At 39.8% G+C, this 22,253-nt stretch overlaps 1 protein-coding gene across 2 annotated transcripts in view; it reads right to left on the bottom strand.

Annotated features, from left to right (window-relative positions):
• Positions 1 to 22,253, bottom strand: part of EYA3 (EYA transcriptional coactivator and phosphatase 3) — a 57,573-nt gene that overhangs the window by 14,571 nt on the left and 20,749 nt on the right. For both annotated transcript variants that reach the window (XM_075195905.1, XM_075195904.1), the window contains 8 exons: positions 13,741 to 13,784; positions 11,449 to 11,519; positions 10,221 to 10,287; positions 6,987 to 7,129; positions 6,084 to 6,215; positions 5,724 to 5,809; positions 4,459 to 4,633; positions 4,107 to 4,249 (listed from right to left, as the gene is read on the bottom strand). In XM_075195905.1, coding sequence (XP_075052006.1) covers positions 4,107 to 4,249; positions 4,459 to 4,633; positions 5,724 to 5,809; positions 6,084 to 6,215; positions 6,987 to 7,129; positions 10,221 to 10,287; positions 11,449 to 11,519; positions 13,741 to 13,784 — 861 coding nt within the window. The remainder of the gene's footprint in view (positions 1 to 4,106; positions 4,250 to 4,458; positions 4,634 to 5,723; positions 5,810 to 6,083; positions 6,216 to 6,986; positions 7,130 to 10,220; positions 10,288 to 11,448; positions 11,520 to 13,740; positions 13,785 to 22,253) is intronic.

Here is a 22,253-nt window from a genome sequence, read left to right as displayed (position 1 = left end):
TTGTTCCTCATATTCCTCCCCTACAATGCGCCTCTTATCCAGCTCAGACCTCAGTTTTGTATAACCAAGCCAGGAAGAAAGGAGAAGCAATACAGAAATTAGCACCAAAACAGCACTACTTTCAGAGCAAGGGAGGGTGCGCAGTGTCCCCCAATGGAGTAGGAGAAATTGATTTTATGGTGAGTAAAAAAATCTTCTTTTCTCTTTCCTACCATTGGGGGCACTGCGAGACATTGGGACATACCAAAGCTGCCTCTAGGAGAGAGATTTAAAAGTGACTTGAACAGGATGAGGCTCACAAACAGAATCCAACAGAATGGTGGAAGAGATATAGTGGGCAAGAGACTATTTGGAAGCTGGCCAACCCCGCTACGGGACGAAGGGACATTAGTCTCACGGACAGAGAAGATGCAGTCAAGAGCACAAACCACATCCAGCCGACGAGGAGTGTCACACGAAAAAGGGAAAAGAATAAGAGAAAACTTACGCACAAACCCCTGCGTCAAGCAAGATGCAGACAAAATCCTCTGAACCAATAATGCCCGGTACTACACACCGCTCTATCCTCTTGGAGAAGTAAAATATGGGTGTGCAATCCACACTCCCGACATGGAACCCCTGCAAACCAAGGCGATATCCAAAGGATCACCCCTCCCCTGGGATGACAATTTCCCAAAATCAGAGGGTTAAGAGAGGCCAAAGGAAGCGCTCTGATGACGAGATCTAGATTCCATGCCTTCACCTGACCAACCAAGGGGGGGGGGGGGGGGGAGCTCTGAACCTGAAGGAAAGACAACTTCCCCATTATCCTTTGGGTTAGAAAAGCAGCTGCTGTGGTAGGAAGAGTGAGGACCTGGGTAGGTTCCAAACCCAGTAGAGCACTTCCAGGAACTGGATGGAGATCTGGATCTGAGTGGGGGAAAAAAAAAATTAAAAAAAAAAATGGAGCCTTCGGAAAGAGGTCGTCCAGACAGTATATTGCTGTGACTTGGCGGGCGCGCAGTAGCCCTGCCCGCCATTATCCCGGAACCCCTTAAGCTACAGTGTCCAGAACGAGGGACAGGGCCCTGAGCCGGAACCGAGAAGACCTGCTTGATGTCTATTGAGGCCAGGAAGTCTATTGTTCACTGCCTGCAATGACTGTGCATAGTGACTACAACCGAAACAAGAGAATGAAGGCCTGGCTGTCGAGGGACTGCAAGATTAAATGGGACGGAAGAACCCGTCTAACTGTGGGCCAGGAGGAGTTTTTAATAAAATTACCCCAACCGCCGGGAATGTTACCAGGCCTATAGGTTCCTCACGTAACTGCCACTGTGCATGACTATATGCTCCTCTGGGAGGTGAGAAGTGACCACACAATGTGGCACCTCGACCCCAGAAAAAGGAACAAAAGGAATGAGAAAGTCCTTGTCATGGCCTGGTGGAGCTGACAGGAAGCAAGGTGCTCTTACCTGCAGTGACCCCTGAATCCCATTTTGTAATTCTGCAGAAGTGAAAGGTTCCATTTTTGGAATGTCATTTTGGATGCCTCTGGCCAACTGCTCTGACCCTAGCTGGACGGCTTTATGAATACTGCTCTGACCCTAGCTGGATGACTTCATGAATAAAGCCATGACCCTGTTAGGTCTAAACAAACTGCATGCCATCACTTAAGCTGATTGAAGACCCAGTTATACTTCTTGTCAGAGAGGTGCTTAGAGAAATTATCTACCCTGTGAATGGAGGTGGAATCTTCTGAAAAACAAGATCCCACTAGTGATTTCCTATGCTTACCCCTATGAGATGGTTAGCAACCCTGTCTCTGTCTGTGTGGACTCAGACTGGGATCATGGCATAGCGGCTTCCGTGCGCTTGGCACCGATATGAACTGTGCGGCCTGAGTGTGTGTGAAGGTGTTGGAAAACGGAAGTTCACATAGCTTTGCGGACCCTACCACCACCTTAGTGAGTTACGGCCAATGATGTTGCCAGTGATCTAGGTCAGACCGGCTTATCCAGCTGCTGAAGCCTGACTGGACGCACATCATTCGCAGACCTTAGCATCATAAACTGCACATCTGGGTTATGCTGTCCAAAAGAGAATATAAAAATTACATTTGGCACAAGTCTAATGCCGCACGGACGTACCAGGAGGCTTCTTACCCCTGGAAGTCCCCTTTTTAGGCATAATGCAATGCTAAGAAAAGTGTCACAGAATAAATCTGTATCTAATTGCTTTTGTCACATAGATAATGCAGTAGCGACATATCAGTGGGTCTGTTACCCACAATGCAGATAAGGGTACAGAGGCACAAACTAGAGGAGACAGCATTAGAAGAGAGCATACTGCACCAGTATGCTGTGGAAATGGCTGCCGATCGAGAACCCATTGCTGGGGAGGGGAAGGTCCGCCTCCCTGCTTCCACTGTCCAGTCTGCCTCTCTGCATTGCTGAACAGCCCTTTAACATGGCTATCGGCTGCTAGTACCAAGCGCTTGACAGAGTTAAAGTACCCAGGCTGCCTATGTCTTCAGCGTATCGCCTCCTAAGGAGTGCGATCGCTGACTTTCCCCATAGATGAAGTGATGACTTCCGTTCCATGCTCGTTGCGTAGGGGGACAATGCCAGTAAATCTGTGGGGACAGGAGGAGAGGCTGTAATACCTTCATTACCGGCTGACCTGCATACAGCTGCTTTGTCTGCCTCCTTATCAGCAGACTCATAACCTAATGGAACCTATATCTAGGGAGAGATTTGCCAGCAAGCTGTGCAAGAGATTGAGGGAGCTCAAAAGCTGCCGCCTCCTCCGCAGGGACCAGAGTGAAGGGAGCCTCGGGCATTACACTTCTCTGGGTCTTGGTTCGAACCCTGCGCTGCACCAAAAGAGGGTATAAAAATAAAAAAAACTATAATTAATAACAGTATAGGCAGGGGCCTATACCGAAGTGACTTATCTCCTAGGCACTTAGAAAAAACTGAGGTCTGAGCTGGATAGGAGGGGCATAGTAAGGGAGGAGTCTGAGGAACAAACAAGTTGATAAATGCCTAAACTCCTAGTCCCACCTACTATACCCAATGTCTCGCAGTGTGCCCCAATAGTAGGAAAGAGAAAAACATTTTAAAAATAGTGATGTCCGATATCTACAATACCAAATGAACAATAAAAATAGATATTAGAATGTTTTAGATGTTCTTTCCTAGTTATGTCACAAAATGATGGGTACTCGGTCTATCTGGAAATTTGTTACTACTACAACAAGACAACCTTTCTACAGTGCCCCTTCACTGTAGAAAGGTTAAAGGGGCATATTACTTTGTAAACAAAAAATCTCTGCATATAGTGTCCCGCTGAAAGCACCGCTCACTTTTGCTTGCGCCCAATAGAGGTGCGAGCAAAAGTAAGCGTTACTTTTTACCATATAAATGATAAGTGCGGCAGCAATATTCTCAGGAACATCGCGGCCAATTGAATCTGCCCCTAAGTGTCAAGTTATGGACTAGGGGGTAAATGTATCATAGTGCGGGTTGTACAAGTCGCCGGAAATCGGCGAGATGACAGTTTAAATTTAAAGCGGCGCTGCCTTGTAAAGGGAAACTATGATACATTTACCCCTAGGTCTCTATAACCTAAAAATCTGTCTTTTTGTGGATAAACTCCCAGTTATCTGTTTTGTTTCTACATTTATACTGTACCATGGACTTTGTATATTGTTTTCTTACAGTTGTGGTGTTTGGGAGTATTTTCTATTCAAAAGTATAAAGTTATGGATAAAAACAGTTGATAAGTAGGTGTACAAATGCATATAGTTCGTGTATGTCTGCATGTATTCCTGTCAGTCTGGTAAACACTGCAGTGTGGATTTTCTGACTCCTCAGCCCAATGTATCGGAGTGTCCCCCAATGGTAGGAAAGAGAAATTAGAAATACTGTACAATACTTATACATTAATAATGTTAATAATGTGATAAAAACCACATTGCATATGAAATGTACAATGATTTGATCACGGTTACAAGATATGTATTGTAGATAACATTCTGTCTTCTGAGTTATTAACAATTCATGTGCATTACAGCAGTAAGGAAACACTAAGGTAAGTGTCAGACTATGGTAACATTCACCCACCTCCAGGTCACTGTGCTGTGGTGATGAGGCATCTGCTTTCTTACCCTTCCCCCTATTCTTCATAGAGACATTCTTCTTACACTGTTCTTCCGTCTCCTTGCTGCTCATTGCCCTCGCTATGGGTTGGATGGCAGCAGTATCACCTGTCATGGAGCATAGCTGAAGGTTAACATGACAACCAGCTAAGCAATATCTATACTCTTCATTTACATTATAACTCTGCCAGAAGATACATTCACTATTGAATGTGTCGATATGTCAAATTCTGCGAAAAATAACGTAACCTGGACCTTAGATTCTATTCTGCACCTCATCCCCCAGTAAAAAATAGCAAAAACACGGATGTACACACCGGAAACCGGCCTTTGGATAGTCTGTGTTGGCGACGTAGAGTCCGTTTTGCTCTCCTGGAACTCTGGTGTACCCATGTTGCTCTCAGTGCAGGTGGGTGTTGCTGTTGTGAAGTGTTGGTTTGAGTAACACTGCTGGTACTGACTCTGCCCAAGGATGGTATATGTGGGATAATCCTTCCAGAGAAAAAGTAGGAGGTTAGAAATATCTCAGATACATGAGGGAAAACTGGCCGATAAGCAGTTCAATCCATACATGAGATTTCGATTTTCTAGCAGGTAGCTTTTAGGCTATATGCTGCATTCTAAATCTTATGGCATGTCTGTGCGTTTGTGTCTGTAGAATAAGGATCACCCGGACTCTGTTGCTGTGGCCCAAAGATAAGGGCAGGTGGGGCGTTTCAGATCGAACCAACACAAAGCAGCAAGAATGGTAAATGGAGAATTGTGGGGAGGACTTCTGTTAAAATTGTCAGTGTTTGCCTGCGAGTCTGGTCGTATGTGGCGTTTTAAAGGGAAAGATTTTTTATGTTAAAACTTGAGACTATACAGTCAGTGACCACTTTATTAGGTACACCTTTCTAGTAAACTTTAGAGACTTGTGTATGCAAATCCCAGGAGATGCGATTGGCTGATTAGATATTTGCAGTAACAATTGTGTGCATCTATTAGATATAGAGATTAAGTTCTTACATTATGAACTTAACATTCATACTGTACATTGTTATTTTTTATGACTATGATCAGATAAAAAAATATCTAAAAAGCTCGACATCTTTGCACTAAAAGGAATGTCACACGAGGGTTTAAAAACACGAATGTAAAGTAATGAATGAAGACTTGGAACTAGCAATTACAGAGTATATAGCCTCTGGTAACAAGTCTCCATTCATTACTATGTATCCGTGCTTTAGTGATTAAGCCCTGCACTTTAAAGTTATCTTATTAATTGTTTGCATATTATTCTAAAACTGCATATATCACCATATATCCCTGCTGCAGTTGTTTTCAATAAGTTCCCTTATTAAACAAATAGGATTTTCCTTGCCCAATAGTTTTCAGGGCAGCCCACAAATGCACATGAGGATCTAATTTACATGCACCAGTCATAGGCAATTAAAGAGGATGCATGACAGGTATACCTTAAGGTATATATAGCTCACATCACATGACGTTATGAGACTGGAAAGCCATACAGAAAATTATAGCAGGGTGTTTAGTGATTAAAAAAACCATTGTGGTACAATGTGGGTTGTAAAGAATTTACCTGGCTTGAGATGCTGGTAGCTGTCGGAACCGTAACATTCCCAATTGACGATGTGCTGGAAATTACATTTGCATTTGTAGCGGTAGCTGCAAGTATTAAATGAGTAAATTGGTATACTATTCTTAAGTGTTTTATAGGAAGATGAATAATAGACGTTCTACGTAGTCAGCATCATTATGTATTTTCAGAATATATACAGAATTCATTTAGCTCTAGCATTTTCTCCCACATTTACAAGAACATTATACATTGTATCTATTACCTTTAAATAATTTCTGTGGAAATTACCAATAAAATCAGACAACTGCATTATGCTGTTCTTTCTTAAATCTTCAGTGACTAGACAGGAATAGATTTTACCTTGCACAGGATAGGAATATAGTACAGGGGTGGATTGGCTGCTGGTGACTCCCGAGGAACAGGTCAAGACTGTTGGAGGATTCGATGTCTGGATTAAGCCGCTTTCAGACTTGATACCTGGCCATAAAGCACCTAATCATAGAAATTAAGGGAGGACAATCATAACAGTTAAACACCATGGCTTAAAGGTAGGCAGGTAAGCAAACAATTAAATCTATTGTCAACTGAATTCATAAATGTCTAGATTTGTAACATTTTTGTGTCTTCAAAATGTCTACATTTGTACAACTTTTTTTTATTAAAAAGAAACAGACTTTATCCCAATAAATGCAAATGCATGCAATTCAAGTCCCTAACACAAATTACACTTATGACTACCTTTTATTAATGATTATACTATTTAGTGTAGCTCATTTATTTTCTAATGCAAATGTTTCTGTATGTGTTCTGATGTGACATTATATTGCACATATTCTCCTGCGTATACTGCACTGAGTTCTGTTACCATATGGTACGTAGAAAAGGAGAATCACAATTCCACTGGGGTGTTAATCAACCTAACAGCCTGTAGGTGGTGCTATGTGAACTCTGCATGACATCCTTCCATCAGCAGCAGTCTCACAATAACCTGTACAACACATCATTAGTATGTTGGGTGTAGACAGCTAACCATTCATTAATTTTGACAGTATTGTAATCTCATTTTCAACATGCTAATTCATGAAAAAATGTTAAGTCTGTTTCCTGGCATCACCTCCTTGCCACAGACTGTCATTTACACTTTCTGATGATAGCACCACTCCAAGAAAGCTTGCATGCAAGAAATAGCATAGTCTAATTTTCTGGGCAACAGAAAACCGATGAAATTTCTCCATGGTAAGACTTGGGTGGCTGGAAACTTACCAAAGGGAGGTAGACCGTAGGTTTGTGATGCCTGTGGGTACACTGTGTATGGTGGAGATGGTTGCAATGATTGATATTGAGACTGTCCACTGTATGCTGCCATTGATTCTGCTACAGGTACAGAGAGGATGTGTGTATATGGCCTGCAGGGAACAGAAGATTCAACAAATGCACAAAACAGATGTTCTCTAAGCTTCTTGTTTTATTTTGTGATTCAGTACAGAAGCAAATACTATAATATTGCAGATTGCATAAAAGGTAGGGATCAAACAAACACTTCAGGATTGGTTTTTAATTTTAGAACTTTTATGCCTATAAATGGCATTCATGAAGACCTCACAAACAGGTTCGAGTTTTGTAATCCTTCCAGTAGACTACTACAAGTGGAATAAAGCTGGAGAGTCTTCAAATGTGTTCTATTATGTTACATTTCTAGCGTAATAATCTTATCAGCACTTAGTCCACAGGTGGCATAGAACCTCTTCCACATATGTCAAAGAAGCAATATTAAAAGGAAAATTATGGCCTGCAATGTATTTGTTTTTCTTAGTCTTCCTAAAGGACCAAATTTAAGAGATTAAATAATGTTTTACATATAGCGCTGTCTGGCCTGAGCCCCTAATAGTATTGTGATGCGGGCTGAATCTAATTACTATGGAGTTATTCATTGGCTGCAGGAGCTTTATACATTTACAGAGAAAGGCTAGGTTTGGTTTTCCTTAGTGGTCAAATTGTACTTGGTGGAATTTGCGCCTGTGAAAGTCAACAAAAGCTGTGAATATCTCAAAGATTAAGAATCTGCTATTTAGCAAATGGCAAAAAATGAGACATTATATCATTACCATGCTTTCTTATTTAATATACTTTGCCATCATGTATATAGCAAAACAGTGCTAGAATAGTCCTCTTCATAAAATATAAAAAAAAAAAAAAAAAGTAATTGGAAGGTGATTGCGCCTGTCACACGCAACATCACGGGGAGCAATCTAAAGCCCTTACTTCTGGCAACACAAACAGAGACGTTATCCATTTGTGAATTTCCCCCCCTCACACTTAGCAAGTACATTGTGGCTTGTTTACAGGAACCTTTCATGGCCATCCGTTTCATTAACTAAACCGACCCATTCAGATATTGATTGACCAGGAGCCACCCATTTCCTGGCAATATCAACTTTAGCCAGCATGAACAAGTTATTGTGAATAATTGTCTAGTAAATCTGTGCATTTTACTCTTTAAAACCAATCCAAACAGGCACATTTGTGGAGTCACTAGAGGCAGGTCCAACAATTACAGCTTGGTGAAGTGCTGGGAAAGATCTTTGTATATCAGACCAGAAAAGTAACATATGGTCTGCATACAATGCTATAGTATCTGTTCTGTCACCTAGAGTGAGACCACGGATATCTGGATATCTTCCTTATACACAAGCTAGCGGCTCTAAAGCAAACGCAAATAATGGAGGCAAGTGCAACCGAATGTGAAAACACAATAAACACTATGCGTTTGATGTGTGCTGGGTGCATTAATATAAACTGGCAGCATGGCATCCCTCTGAAATCAACCAACCAGCCCTCACCAGTTCCCACTAAAAGAGACAATGAACAAGGCATCTGCCTGCAATATAGTGAAAACATGCCCCAGACTAGGAAGCCTGGGCTGGTTCCCCCTATTAACAAGGAAGTAATGGGAACCAAACCCAAATTGGTCAGTGTGGGCTTTAGCTTCTAAAAGGGGAAGGTGGTGCAAAAAGCAAAAAAAACACCAAACACAAAATCCCACTAATGTCTAGACTCAAGACTAAATGCCCCCCCCTCATACCAAGGCCCTTGCCAACCCTCCTTGGCTGTAGGGACTGAGGTAATGAGGAATATTTGGATCCCAGAAGAGACACTTTTGCTTTGACTAGTTGAAATCCAAGGGAATTTCTTAATTTGCAACCCAGGGAGAATGTTCTTTATTTGTATTCCAATGCAGATTTTCTTCATATTTAATCCAAAGGATTATATTCTTGCAATTGACGGAAATTCTTTTTAATCAACTAGAAATCTTCTTTATTTATACCCCAAGACAGAAACTGCTCCACTCTGAACCCCACCACTGAATGTCCGTGTACTGAAATGACCAGGACTCACACTTAGCTAGTCAGCCTATCACAACAGTCCCCACTCTAGCTACAGTGTCATTTGCTGGAGGTGAGGAAAGTCCAAGGGACTCACCGATTTGATCATGTATCAAAGATTAATTGAATCTCTAAAGTGGGGAAATAACCCTTAATGCTGTGTAGCTGCATTCATGTCAGTAGGGTTTCTACATGTATAGCACAACCTCCATTGAAATGGATGGGCCACTGCCATGTATGGGAAAATAAAGCACACTTGTTAGCTCACTAGTGTAGATATATGGACTTTAAGTTCAATAGCATGTTTTGAACACACAGAAATGGAACAAGCAGCATTTGACACCCCGTGAGCAATTGAAATACACCTAGACACAGCTATGAATGCAAACGGATGTGGACACTAATTTATATGCTTTGCACTCGTGTTAAAACTGCAAATTTGGTGCAGCATTTGTACTGTAATGGCCATTGATGTTTCCATTTAAAGAATCTTCATTTTTAAACTGTTGTATCCAATCATTTATCTTTGCACAAATATATTGCCTGAAAGAGGTTTTTTTTGAATTTGTTGATTTTAACTTATGGATGTTTTTTGTACTGTTTGTTTTTCCCCATGTTTTAACAATATTTATATGGCAAGCTATGTTAATTAAGTATGCAGATTTCAACAAAATTATCACCAAAATATCTTAACGGTATGCGCTTGTTTTATAACTGTCACTCAATACATTTAGTTGATCAAGAATCCATATTGTATTTCCTTTTTACAGCTCTCCCTCTATATATGACCTTCCTTTACAATACTACTCTTGCGCTGGGGCCACCAATGTTTCAGATTAAAACCTACAGACTGTAGTTATTGAATTTTAATTAAAAGTTAATATAGTCTGCACAAGCTCTGTGAGGTTCCGTCTGATCTATTATATCTACAGAAAGTGGTCATCTTGATTACCCAATACTCGGTAAACTAGGATAAAATTCAGCCTTCAAACTAATGCAAATTAGTGCAAATTACAGGTGTAAAAGACAGAATAATCATTTCTGTATTTTGCATGTACTTTAAATCAAGTCTTTGTTCTTTTTACACAAACGTAAAATTGAAGTACAAACTTACTGTGCTGAATACAGCTGAGAGGTATAGTCACCAGGCACACGCGGTATGTAGTCTGCACAGGGAAGGACTGCAAAAGATAAATTCAGAAATGTAGTTCAAAGTAGGTAGTGTAGACAAAAGCATCTAAAAACTACTGGTAGCCCATAGCTTCCTCGGAGGGAGGTCATTTCAATACCAGATGCCGCCAGAGGAGTATACTTCACACCCCCAGTAGTCAGGAGTGACATCTGAATGCCGAGTAAAACATTTTACTATTTATGTTAGTTTGGTTTACTAAAAGGACATTATTGTAAACTTTTATGATTCAGACTAAATTCACAACAGGATTGTTTTTAGTATAGAATGTCTTTAAAAAAAATTATTTAAAGCTGCATTATCACATAATCTTAAAATTTACTCCTCCCGTGTCATTTGTTTCAGACCCAACTGAAAACCTGGGCTGTGTAATGCTGGGTCAGGAATATGTGAATGGGGAGACCAAACAGAAATTGTATTCATGGAGATCGCTGCTTTCAATTGGTGCTCCCACTCCCAAACGTTTTGCTTTTCTATATTACAGAAACATAGGAGCCCTGGGAAAACTTACTGCATGGAGCAATCCCTGTGACTCCAAGGAGGAGAAGTAATAGATTGGTAACTTTTAACTATGAGGTGGTAGTACAGCTTTAAAAATACTGAAAATAAAATTCAACTTTTAAACATGGATTGCGTAGACTAAAAATACAACACACATGGAATACACATACATGGCTGCATTGCAAAACTATCTCATGGCTGCAAAATATCAAATGCAGCGTGTGGTGTGTGTCTGGTTTAAGCATCATAGACAGGCGTTCAATTGAAGGAAAACCTTATATTTTGTCCTTGCTTTTAATAAAGCATCAGAAGCGTGTTTTTTAGCCTCCGCGCAGTATAAGTAATATGTACTTAATGACCACTCATAGAACTCCTATGTTAGCGAGCATGTGAATGCTGCCGACAACACTGAAATGACGAAAACCAAAACAGAACACTTATGAGAATGTGTGCACGTACAGTGCATATAAGAACGCGTCTCACACGTTATTAACAAAAGTGCGTAAAGGTCATTATAATTGGTAATCTGGCAACCCAAGTGTTGCAACAGGCTTGTTTTCGGAATCTGTAGATGTGTCCCCACACATCTAAGTCATATATTGAAAGAGTAGATTTGAAAGCTATCAGACCACAGAATAAAAACAATACTCACTTTCATTGGAAACATTATGGTTAGAAGACAACTCTCCTTTCGGATTGCCAGTTTCACTGTTACTCACTTGCCTTAATAAAAAATTAAAAATGATGAGTAATATAAATAAGTGAAGAATTAAGTGTATTTAGGATCTTAAAAAATAATAAAATAATATTACTTCACATCGTAGGTGTGATACATCAATATAGCTTCTTACATCAGATTTAGAAATTTAGTTTATGGTGACAGAGGGTTGTGTCTATACGTCATGCATTGTCATAGTATTATTTCAACTAAATGTGGACATCTGCCAGTACTGACACTTTCTTCACCTACAGTGTTGTGCATCCTCACAAAACAAATGTTCTGAAAATACAGTGTATCAGATGGTGTACATACAAACACACTACTACAGGGCTGGACAAAAATATCTGTCACCAGGGCAAATAAAAACTTATTGCTGGAAACCAAAGCAGCGGACTGGAGCAGACATGCAGAAAGGGTGCTATATAACTGGCAACCAGTCAAATCCACTGACAGACTGTACAAGCGCACTGCATGGCGTGCTAAATAGTTAGCGTGCTGTTCACTGATCTAGATTGTAAGCTTGCGAGCAGTGCCTTCTTACATCTGTGTCTGTATTACCCAGTATTGTTTTATTACTGTGTTTATTCACAATTGTAAAGCGCTATGGAATCTGCTGGCGCTAGATAAATGTTGACGTCACCTTGTGACCTGCTCTAACTAAGCCATCTACCTTCTCGAAGAGCTGGAAGCAGCCATAGTGAGCTCCTGGTAAAATGACTGCATCATACGAAAAGCTCCAACAGGATCCATTATCCCTATCTTATATCTTGGGACATTGGCTAGTATACCGTGGGCGCTTAGGCTGGCATAGCATGGAAGCACTTGCCCATATATGCGGACAATGGTGTTCCACAGGCTGCTTTAGTGTAAAGGCCTGGCTGGTATGTGGTTGCATTGATTTGAATACTATGGGGGCATTGACTGGCATATGGTACAGACAATATACTTGTCACAAGCTGGTATAATACTAGGATGGGCATTGGCTAGTATGTGGTGGTACAGACTGGCTATTATACTGTGGGGTTACACGCTGGTTTGTTAAATCGCTGGTGCTACTATTCACTGGCAGTACAGGCTTGTATGTGGGAGCACTGCTGCAGGTATATTGTGGTGACACAGGTTGATTTACTAATTTACAAGTGTCAATAGTCAGAGGTCAAGGCTGGCAAATAAGGGCACTGTTACTGTGGGGCTACAGGCTGGTGGAGGCACTGGTGCTGTTCTGTAATGCCACATGGATTTAAAGTCACAAGTTCTTTGAGGCACTGCCTGTTATGTGCAGGCACTGGTATATTGAAGGGGTAGTGGCTTGTACGTGGGGATGTCGGCTGATATAATGTTGCTGAAATATTGTGGACAAAATGCAAAATGGGAAAAATAAATATACAGGCAGTAGCTGGCACGGAAGGACAATGAAATAAAGACTTAAAAACCAGCAGGAAAATATAAGGTTAATATAATTACAATATCCACGGCATCACACAAATTCACCAAAAAATAAGTGATTCTTTCGCAATTCATATATTAAATGCACTAATGAATTAAATACTGGTGAAGGTATTAAAAAAATACAAATTGTAAAAAAAATTGTCCATGTATCTAGACTGATATACTCTCACAAATGAAAACAGTTGCAAATAAATAATATATATATATATATATATATATATATATATATATATATATATATATATATATATATATATATATATATATATATATATATACACACACATACATATACACACACACACACACACACATTCATACATACAACCATACACAAACTGTAGCGAACGAGAGAGAAAAAAAAAACAAAAAAAAACAGATGGAATAAAAATGCAGATTCTGCAACTTACTAGCTTATATTAGAAAATAAGTTTGTTTTATTTTGTTTAAAAATAAAATGTATATCTATTAATATATGAACATAATATAAATATATTAGTATATAAAACTCAACAAACTGTTACAAACTTAAAACATTTTATATTTTAATATAAATTTAGGTTCATTTTGTACGTTTTTATTTGTATACTGAAACACTATCCCATGTTGATAACGCTAAATTAAACAAACATTCTGGCAATAATAAAAGACGTCAATAAAGATGTGACTGAATAGGTCCAACTAATACAGAAACGGTGATAGTCTATCAGATTTCAGATGATATACTGTGGTTATCACCACATACCCAAGAGACACACTTATATATTTACTAACCGTATACTTTCCTCAGCAGGATCCTGCATCTTGGCCTTTTTTACCTGGGGAAAAAAAAAAAAGGTCAAAAGATTTTCTCTTAATTACATTTGAATATCGGAATATTCTTCATTCACTGTCATGACCTGAATATCAAGGCAAATCTACATGAGAATAAAATAAAGGTGAGAATATTAAGCATGTGTAAACAAAAAAATATATTTTCTCACATATACTTTGAAGTGATGCTATTTACATAAAATATGTTAAAAAGGAAAATCATATAGCAATCAGTATAATGCATTGTACAATATTTTAAGTCCTACAATATGGTAGGCAATGTATAGAGCGCTTTTCAGAAAATAAAATTCAAATCATGTGCCGAAAGAGCTGTAAACAGGATCTCAGGACTTCTATCTTCACAGTAGGCAACGTGTGCCTATTGCAAGACACATACTGTTGTTGCAGCTTAAGTACTGTTACCGGAGAGAGAAATTTGAGATGATGATTACTATTAAGCCACAGAAGAGCAATGGAAATTTTCACCTCAAATCCACATATTTATTTGTTCTATGCTTGCTCACTATGTAGATATACAATTGTGACTTTAATACAGTACAATAATGTAAATAAATGCACAAAAATAAAATTTATATTTGTTAAAGAAAACAAAAAAAAACCCCTACAGTTTTCTATAAAAAAAATAAATATATATATAAAATAGTATGCAGCACTCAAAGTAGTGAAATTGTACCACAGGTGCTGCTTCCACTTTACAGTGCAAATTCAATTTCTAGATATTATACAATACTATAAATTAATATTAATATGTAGCACTACACACAGCAATTTAAGAGATAATTCGACCTTCAAAATGACTTGAGTACAAAATAATTAACATAAATTCACACTGTTCACATGCATTGTGGCAATCCACCTGATCTAGTGGGTCCCCATAGGTTTGCAGAGGACCCCACCCCTGCTGAGGCAGCGTTACTTTGCTATTCTAAACCACCATGCCGCTGGCAGGGTCAAACTCAGGATCACCTGAGCTACACACACACCAGAGGACCAGTCAGTTGATTATACCTGCTGATTTGTTATTATTAGCACTCCTTATCATTCAGTTATAAATCATCTTTACTGTGAAATGTTAGTGTTCTGATACATTCAATGTAAACAAATTATTATATATATATATATATATATATATATATATATATATATATATATATATATATATATATATATATATAATAAAATTCTACTATATAAATGCCTAGTGGCGTGTGTGGGGAAATAAAAAAACCAAGCTGCACGCCAGCTGCTGGGCAGAGTTATACACTGACCTATATATTTCTTGAAGGAGAAGTGACAGTTGGGAGTGGTTGGTGGTTGCTGGGGGTGACAGTGGGGAGTTTTTAACACCTTAAGTAGCTTGATGAAGGATGTGGCGATGAAGGATGAGGTGATGGAGAAAAATGATGAGGTGGTGACGTGGACAAAACCACGTTAAAAAGAGCGCTTGTGTCGGGAAGTAACGCTCTTCCGTTGAGGAGGCCTGGGCTAGGCCCAAATGCATGACAAGAACCTTTTTAACACTTTAAGTAGCTTGATTTGACTAGAATGCATGAGTATCATGCACGGGTGTGTGTGTGTGTGTGTGTATGTGTGTATGTGTGTATGTGTGTATGTATGTATGTATATATATATATATATATATATATATATATATATATATATATATATAATCAAATTCCTGCTTATATGAATACACACACACATACACACACTATCAGTCAGAGGTGGGCCCAGCCATACTTCTGATGCAGCAGCTGGAACGGTGGTCTTATGAATCCCTTAAACAAACTGCCGAAACAAATGTATACAAGTCGATTTACTTTAAAATCGAAATATTGTCATTTTTAAAGCATTACTAGATTTATCCACCAGGTGGGCACTACCATGAACATAGTTTATATAGTCTGATTAATGATTATCAATGTTTCCCAAATGTTCCATTTTTGTGCATGTCTCAGAACATAATCATCAGTGCATTGGTTGATATAAATCTTAACTGTCACTATTTCAAAAGCACTGGGAACTATGAACTTTCCAAAAACAAACTAAATCTTTAAGAAAAAAACAAAAACAAACTGCATAAATAAATGTGCAGATATTGAGGCAAACAATATATTATGTGTATGACATTTCAGGGCTAAGCAGATTCTGCCAGTAGACCTACATGGAATTGTCTGAAATAGCGTTCTTTATCATTGTCAGGTGAGGGGTAAATACATGCATTTATTAAATATGAATGCTACAAATTAGGGCTTGTTACAGGTAGGGAGGCCTATTTATTAAACATGGGCCCCAAAAATGGACCAAACATTTCAGGATCCAGACAAGCAGCATCTGAGCTTAAGACACCAGCAACTGCAGGTAGGAGAGAGCAAGACAGGCCACTATCTGTCCCGATTCTGGTGGGTGGGTCTGTCCCACTCCATCAGGACTTTGTCCCCACTGCAAGAACACCTGGGAGTAATATTCTGCTTCACACTGATCTGCTCTTGAAGGGTGAGCTACATGCATCTAGAAGTACTGAACACAGCATTGACTGGGTGTGTATTTGAAATGGATGGAAGCAGGGCCGCCATCAGGCGGGTACAGGGGGTATTAGTGTATGGGGCTCAGGCCCATGGTGCACACCACCTATTTTTTTCTTTTTTTGCTTCTTTATGCCTGGTGGTCCAGTGGGAATGCGGTGCAGCCTGTGCAACGGCTGTCACATCACATACTCATTCATAGAATACTGTACTACAGCTTGTAGCACAGTATTCTATGAATGGATTGTGCGGCTGCAGTATGTATGCGATGTGATAGCCTGTGCATACACCGCACATGCCTCCTGCATAGAATCACTGTAGGTCGTTGCTAGATCCTATTCACCCTGTGACATCACATAGTACACCATGCAGGAGCTGCTGGAGATCTTTCTGTTCCGAAGCTGCTGGGCAGAGGGGGACATGTGCAAGCGTAAAGCTGCTGGGCAGAGGGGGACATGTGTGTGTGCACATCATAGCAACACAGGCTAATTTTACACATTATTTAAAGTGCAAACCAACATGGACATAACTGTTACATGGACACTTAATCTGCAATACAAGTTAGTTTCTTTAGATAAATATATATTTGTGAATATTATTGGCAGAAGTATGTCAGGTGTGTACCAGACCAGAAGATATTTGAGATAGTTATGATAGTAGGGAAAAATGCTTTTCATAATCTGTCTGAAGGGCTCTGCAGTCACCACACTCTCTCTCAGACATGGCTCATAATAGATAACAATAGCTTGTACTGCACTGCAGAGAAAATGTAAATACAATGTGAAATACTGCAAGTTCTGTCAAGGTATGATCATTTTACTCATAGATCTTTTACATAAAGAACTTGTATTGTTAATTATTGTGATTTTTTTTTGCAATTTGATTCCTTTTGAAATCTGCTACCTGACATGATTACCTCACTGACTGGAGTGGATCAGAAGCAGAATTTTATTATCTTGAGGTCCTCAACTAGTTAATATGGTCTTCACCTCTTAAATGTCCTAAAGCATATTTTCAGCAACATATTCTTGCCTGTTTCAAGTGTATAAAGAAAACCAAAACGTGTGTAAAATAATGCTTTTAATACACTACCATTTAATATTTCCAGTCACCATATTTGAGAGTCTATAGAAAGTGACATTTAAATTACTTCCTGGCATTTCTACATTGTCACTGTGAAGCTACTGCTCTAAGATAATCAGGGCATGATTATCCAATATGTTGACCAGGCTGCAGCCTAGGGCGCTGGGTTTTAGGGGAGGAAGGGGTCCAGAAAAATTTTGGGTTGGAAAATTGTAACAGGGAGAGGTATAAACTAAAAAAAATTATTTTAAAGACCTAATACAAGATTTTGCATACAGTAAAGTGACAAGATGGTATACTAATCTGTAAAAGGGTCTTAAACCTTTTTCTCTTTCATCCTATGTGATGTTAAATACTTTTGTATCAAAAAAGACAAAAAGTATTATAGAAGCAATATCTTTATTGGCTAACGAAAAAAAAAAATGATTATATTTGCTTGCTTTCAGAGCACAGAGGCCCCTTCATCAGGCAAGTTTACAAATGAATGACTAAGGAAAAGGTACAACATTTAAGAGCTGTTACATCAAGAAATTTGTACAAGGGGGACATCATTAAGATAAGCTAAAGTAGTAAAACAAAGGTTTTCGTTACAGATGGAAGAGTAAAAGTACCAAGAATTCAGAGATCTAAAATTGCTCTACTGTGGGGTGTGAAGTGTGTCCATGTAGTGGCTCATAAATTCAGGTGTTGGATTAAGACCTTGAGTTAATGACTGTACTGTTCTTATCAGTTTGAATGCCCATATTTTTCTCTCCCTGTCATTTTTAAAAAGACCTTTTAGTATTAAGACTTAAATATTTTTTACTGTGTCCTGGTACAGAGGAGTGTTTACCCATGTGGCTGTCCAGAGACTTCCTTATTGTGTCTGTAGATTCATCCTGGATTGCAGTTTCTGATTGGTCTCTCCAATGTATATTCCCTCAGGGCACCTTGTACACTCTATCATGTACACCACATTGGAGGATGTATATATGAGAATGTGTTAGTCCACATACCCAACACACAACAGGACTATAAAATAACTGTTTTTTGGTAGGGCATGGGTGCATGTTTTGCATTTGTTGTTTCTGCAAGTGAAGGTGCCAATCTCTGATGGTGATGAGAGGGCACTTCTAACGAGAAGATTTCTTGAATTTGGAGGCTGTTTGTATGAAAGGAAGGTAAATCTGGCAATATTTCCTTCAGCATATTGTCTTTCTGAAATATGGGTTGAAAGTCAAGAGCAATTTCCCCCAAGATGTTCATGTGGGGATTTCTCTTTCATCCTAGGAGGGACACTGGATTTTCTATGGTGTGATCTGACAGGAGTTTGGGCACTTTTACAGATGGGGGGACCATGCCTGTTTCATTTGTATAGGCTCCACAATTTCTGATGGCAGCCCAGGAAGGGAGGGGTTGAAGAGCAGCTTTGCACTGGCTAAAATGATACTAAGCCCCTTGCATGATGGCCATGCCCCTCTCTAGAAGCCATGTTAGCCTCTGGCCTACCCCTGCCATGTGTCATATCGAACAGTGTCTGACCAGCACAGTTATTTTTCTTACCAACCACCTCAGTCTGACCCAGTCTTTAAACATACTTTTTTTTTTTTTTTTTAAAAAGAAGCTAACTTTTAAAGAACGTTGTTTAAAAAAACCAATAATATTTTGACACCATCAAAAAAGTTACATGGCACAGCAATGTTTCTCATGTCAGATACTTAAAAAGTTTAATTTCTGGTTAAAAAAACTTTTCCCAAATTCTTAGCAAATGTATTATTCTGCAGTATTCAGTATTCTGTAGTTTATTGTAGGGATTATGTCTTTGTAACTCAATGGAGAAAAAAAAAATATGGCAACTTCCACTCAAATTAGTGAATGCAAAAGTGCATAGCATTAAAAATTCTCTGTGCACATTAACTTGGAGAAGTGTCAAAGAAACCACTGAAAAATAAAGTGAAACGCAGTAGGCTGTGAACACAGTATTTGCAATGCATTTTTTATTAAAACACAATTAAAAAAATTAAGTATGCATGTAGTGTACCATCTGTGTTTTTAAACATGAGTCTGTGACCAAACAGGTCGTTCTCTTGTTCAAACCAAAAATGCAAGGGGAGAAGAAAATAAGTTTTCAACTTTGTTGACAAGTGTCAGAAGCACTTTAACGAAACAAGGAGCGTTCTTAAAAATGCACTGCAGCAACAACTGTAATATCATGTACAGTCTCATTTAGTACAAGTTTTATTTTCATATTTACTTACTTGGGTTTAAATTTTCTTCACTGGTTCCCACATTTTTGTATACATTTAAGTCAGGCATCGTGAAGCAACAAAACGAATAAACGCGGGGGAAATAAAAATAAAACTTGTGTAAAATGGCTTTCGGTCTGCAGAAACCCAGTCCAATTCATTTGTTACCTTGCAGTTTGCTAATGACAACCTCAGCTGCAGGTTTCAGTTAGAAACATCAAATTTACATTTCAGAGCAAGTTTACAGACTATAGTTTCATTATATTGTACACGTTTATGTGCAACTGATCTACTTAAGGATTAATCAGTGTAATTATACAGGTACAGGAAAGATAAAGGGAACACATGCTTTTATTTTCTTTTTATATCTTCTTGAGAGTCCCGTCCGTCCGTCCCCCCGCTTGGGGGGCTAATCATGTAATGCAAATCTTTGTCCCCGATTGGCTGCATTTAGTATTTAAGGCAGGGAGGGCTTAGCCTTCCTGCCAGTTATAGCGTAGATTTTGTCTGTTGCTGGCCTGCTCCTGTCCTGTTACTAGTGTTCCTGTGGATACTCTCTCTCTGTTATTGGACCTCCCATTGTGACTCCTAGCCTGTTTCTGGATTCTGCTTACGTTCTGGTGACCCTGACCTTTTGGCTTGTTATTCGGACTTCCCCGTTTGCTGCCAGCCCTGACCATTTGGCCTGTCCCCTACTACTCTGCTTGCTTCGGATCCCTGACCTCGGCTTGCGTCTGACCACCCGTTATCATCTGGATCCCCTCCTCCGGCCTTTCCGCTGTGGTGCTGTTAATAAACTTGAACTACACTAGAGTTAAGACCTGGGGGCATCCGAGTACATGCGAGTGCATCCAACTCTACGGGAAAGACGTCAGCTATAGGCGAAGACCTCTACCGCTAGTTATGCAAGTTTATTACGAGACCTCTCAAAACAACATTATAACCGGCCCTAAATTACAAGGAGTAACTCGCCTGGATGGATGAGAGCGGGACCACTCCAACTCCAGTCCAGGTTCTGGCTGGTAAAATTCAGACCCTGTCCCAGATGGTTCAGGAATTATTGCATCGGCTATCTGCACAGGAAGAAGCTTCCAGGACTTCACAAGTCATTATGGCGCCTGCAGCAGAACCGAAATTAAATTTGCCGGACCGGTTTTCTGGGGACAGAGCTTTGTTCCGGAATTTCATGGAAAGCGGTAAGCTCTATTTCTGCCCGAGACCCCGGTCTTCCGGCTCAGTACAGCAAAGGGTCGGTATCATCATCTCCCTTCTCCAGGGTGATCCTCAGTCATAGACCTTAAGTCTGGCTCCAACGAGTTCCAACATTGCAGTCGGTGGATGTTTTCTTTAATGCCTTGGGTCTGCTCTATGATGATCCAGATGGAGTGGCCTCGGCCAAGGCTCATCTGAGAGCCTTGAAGCAAGGTTGGCGCTCTGCTGAGGAATACTGTGCTGAATTTAGGCGATGGTCTACTGACTGCAAATGTAACGATCCTGCGTTTCGCAGTCAATTTCGCTTAGGTTTGTAGGAACGGATCAAAGACACACTTGTACAATATCCTTCTCCAACTTCCTTGGAGACCCTCATGCAGCTTGCCATCAAAATTGACAGACGGATCAAGGAAAGGAAGGTGGAAAAGAAGGTACCTTCTTTTTTCTCATCTGCGTTTTTTCCTGCATCAATGGACACTGAAGAGCCCAGGCAATTCGGAGTATACAGTCTTTTATTCAGAGGAAAAAATCAGAAGACGGACCGAAGGTCTTTGTCTATACTTTGGTATCACACGTTTTTCGCTGTTGCCCTAACAAATCGGGAAAAGAGCAGGCCTAGGGAATAAGGGGGAAGTTTTGCCTAGGTCTGCAGATCATCTCCTCGAAAAATGCTCTGTTACTGTTTCAGCCTTTATAGATAGTGGTGCCGCTGGCAACTTTCTGGACAACGGATTCGCTCATTCTTCTAGGATCCCTTCTGTGAAACTTGATTCTGCTATCACTATCTGTGGCTTGGATGGAGGTCCATTGGCTGGCAGCAATTAACTGTGGGTGCTCTTCACTCTGAAATCCTGTCTTTCTACCTCATTAATTGTCCTTCTGTTCCATTAATTAGGCCATCCTTGGCTCTCCCTCCACAACCCAGTAGTGGATTGGGCTGCAGGGGAGATTACTCAATGGATTTCCAATTGTTCGCAGTCCTGTTTGACCTTGCCCCTGCGGATTCTGCAACTTCCTCCCCAACACCACGAATTACGGGATGTGTGCACTAAAAAAAAGCGGCTGACTCTCTGCCTCCATATCTTCATTTTGATTGTGCCATTGATTTGATTCCAGGCTCTAAATTACCAAAAGGGAGGTTGTATTCACTCTTCGGTCCGGAGACCAAGGCCATGCAAGAGTATGTGGAGGAAAATCTGAAAAAAGGTTTTATTAAACCTTCTAAATCCCCAGTAGGGGCTGCATGTTTCTTTGTATCAAAAAAAGACGGTGGATTGCGGCCTTGCATCGATTTTCAGGCCTTAATAAAATTTCAATTACAAACACTTATCCTCTTCCTCTCATCTCCGTGTTATTTGATCAATTAAAGACTGCTACCATCTTTACAAATATTGGTCTCAGCATTTAA

The sequence above is a fragment of the Mixophyes fleayi genome, chromosome 2 (assembly GCF_038048845.1).
Source record: "Mixophyes fleayi isolate aMixFle1 chromosome 2, aMixFle1.hap1, whole genome shotgun sequence".
Taxonomy (NCBI): domain Eukaryota; kingdom Metazoa; phylum Chordata; class Amphibia; order Anura; family Limnodynastidae; genus Mixophyes; species Mixophyes fleayi.
The sequence above is the reverse complement of the archived record's forward strand: the minus strand, read 5'-3'. Positions and strand labels throughout refer to the sequence as shown.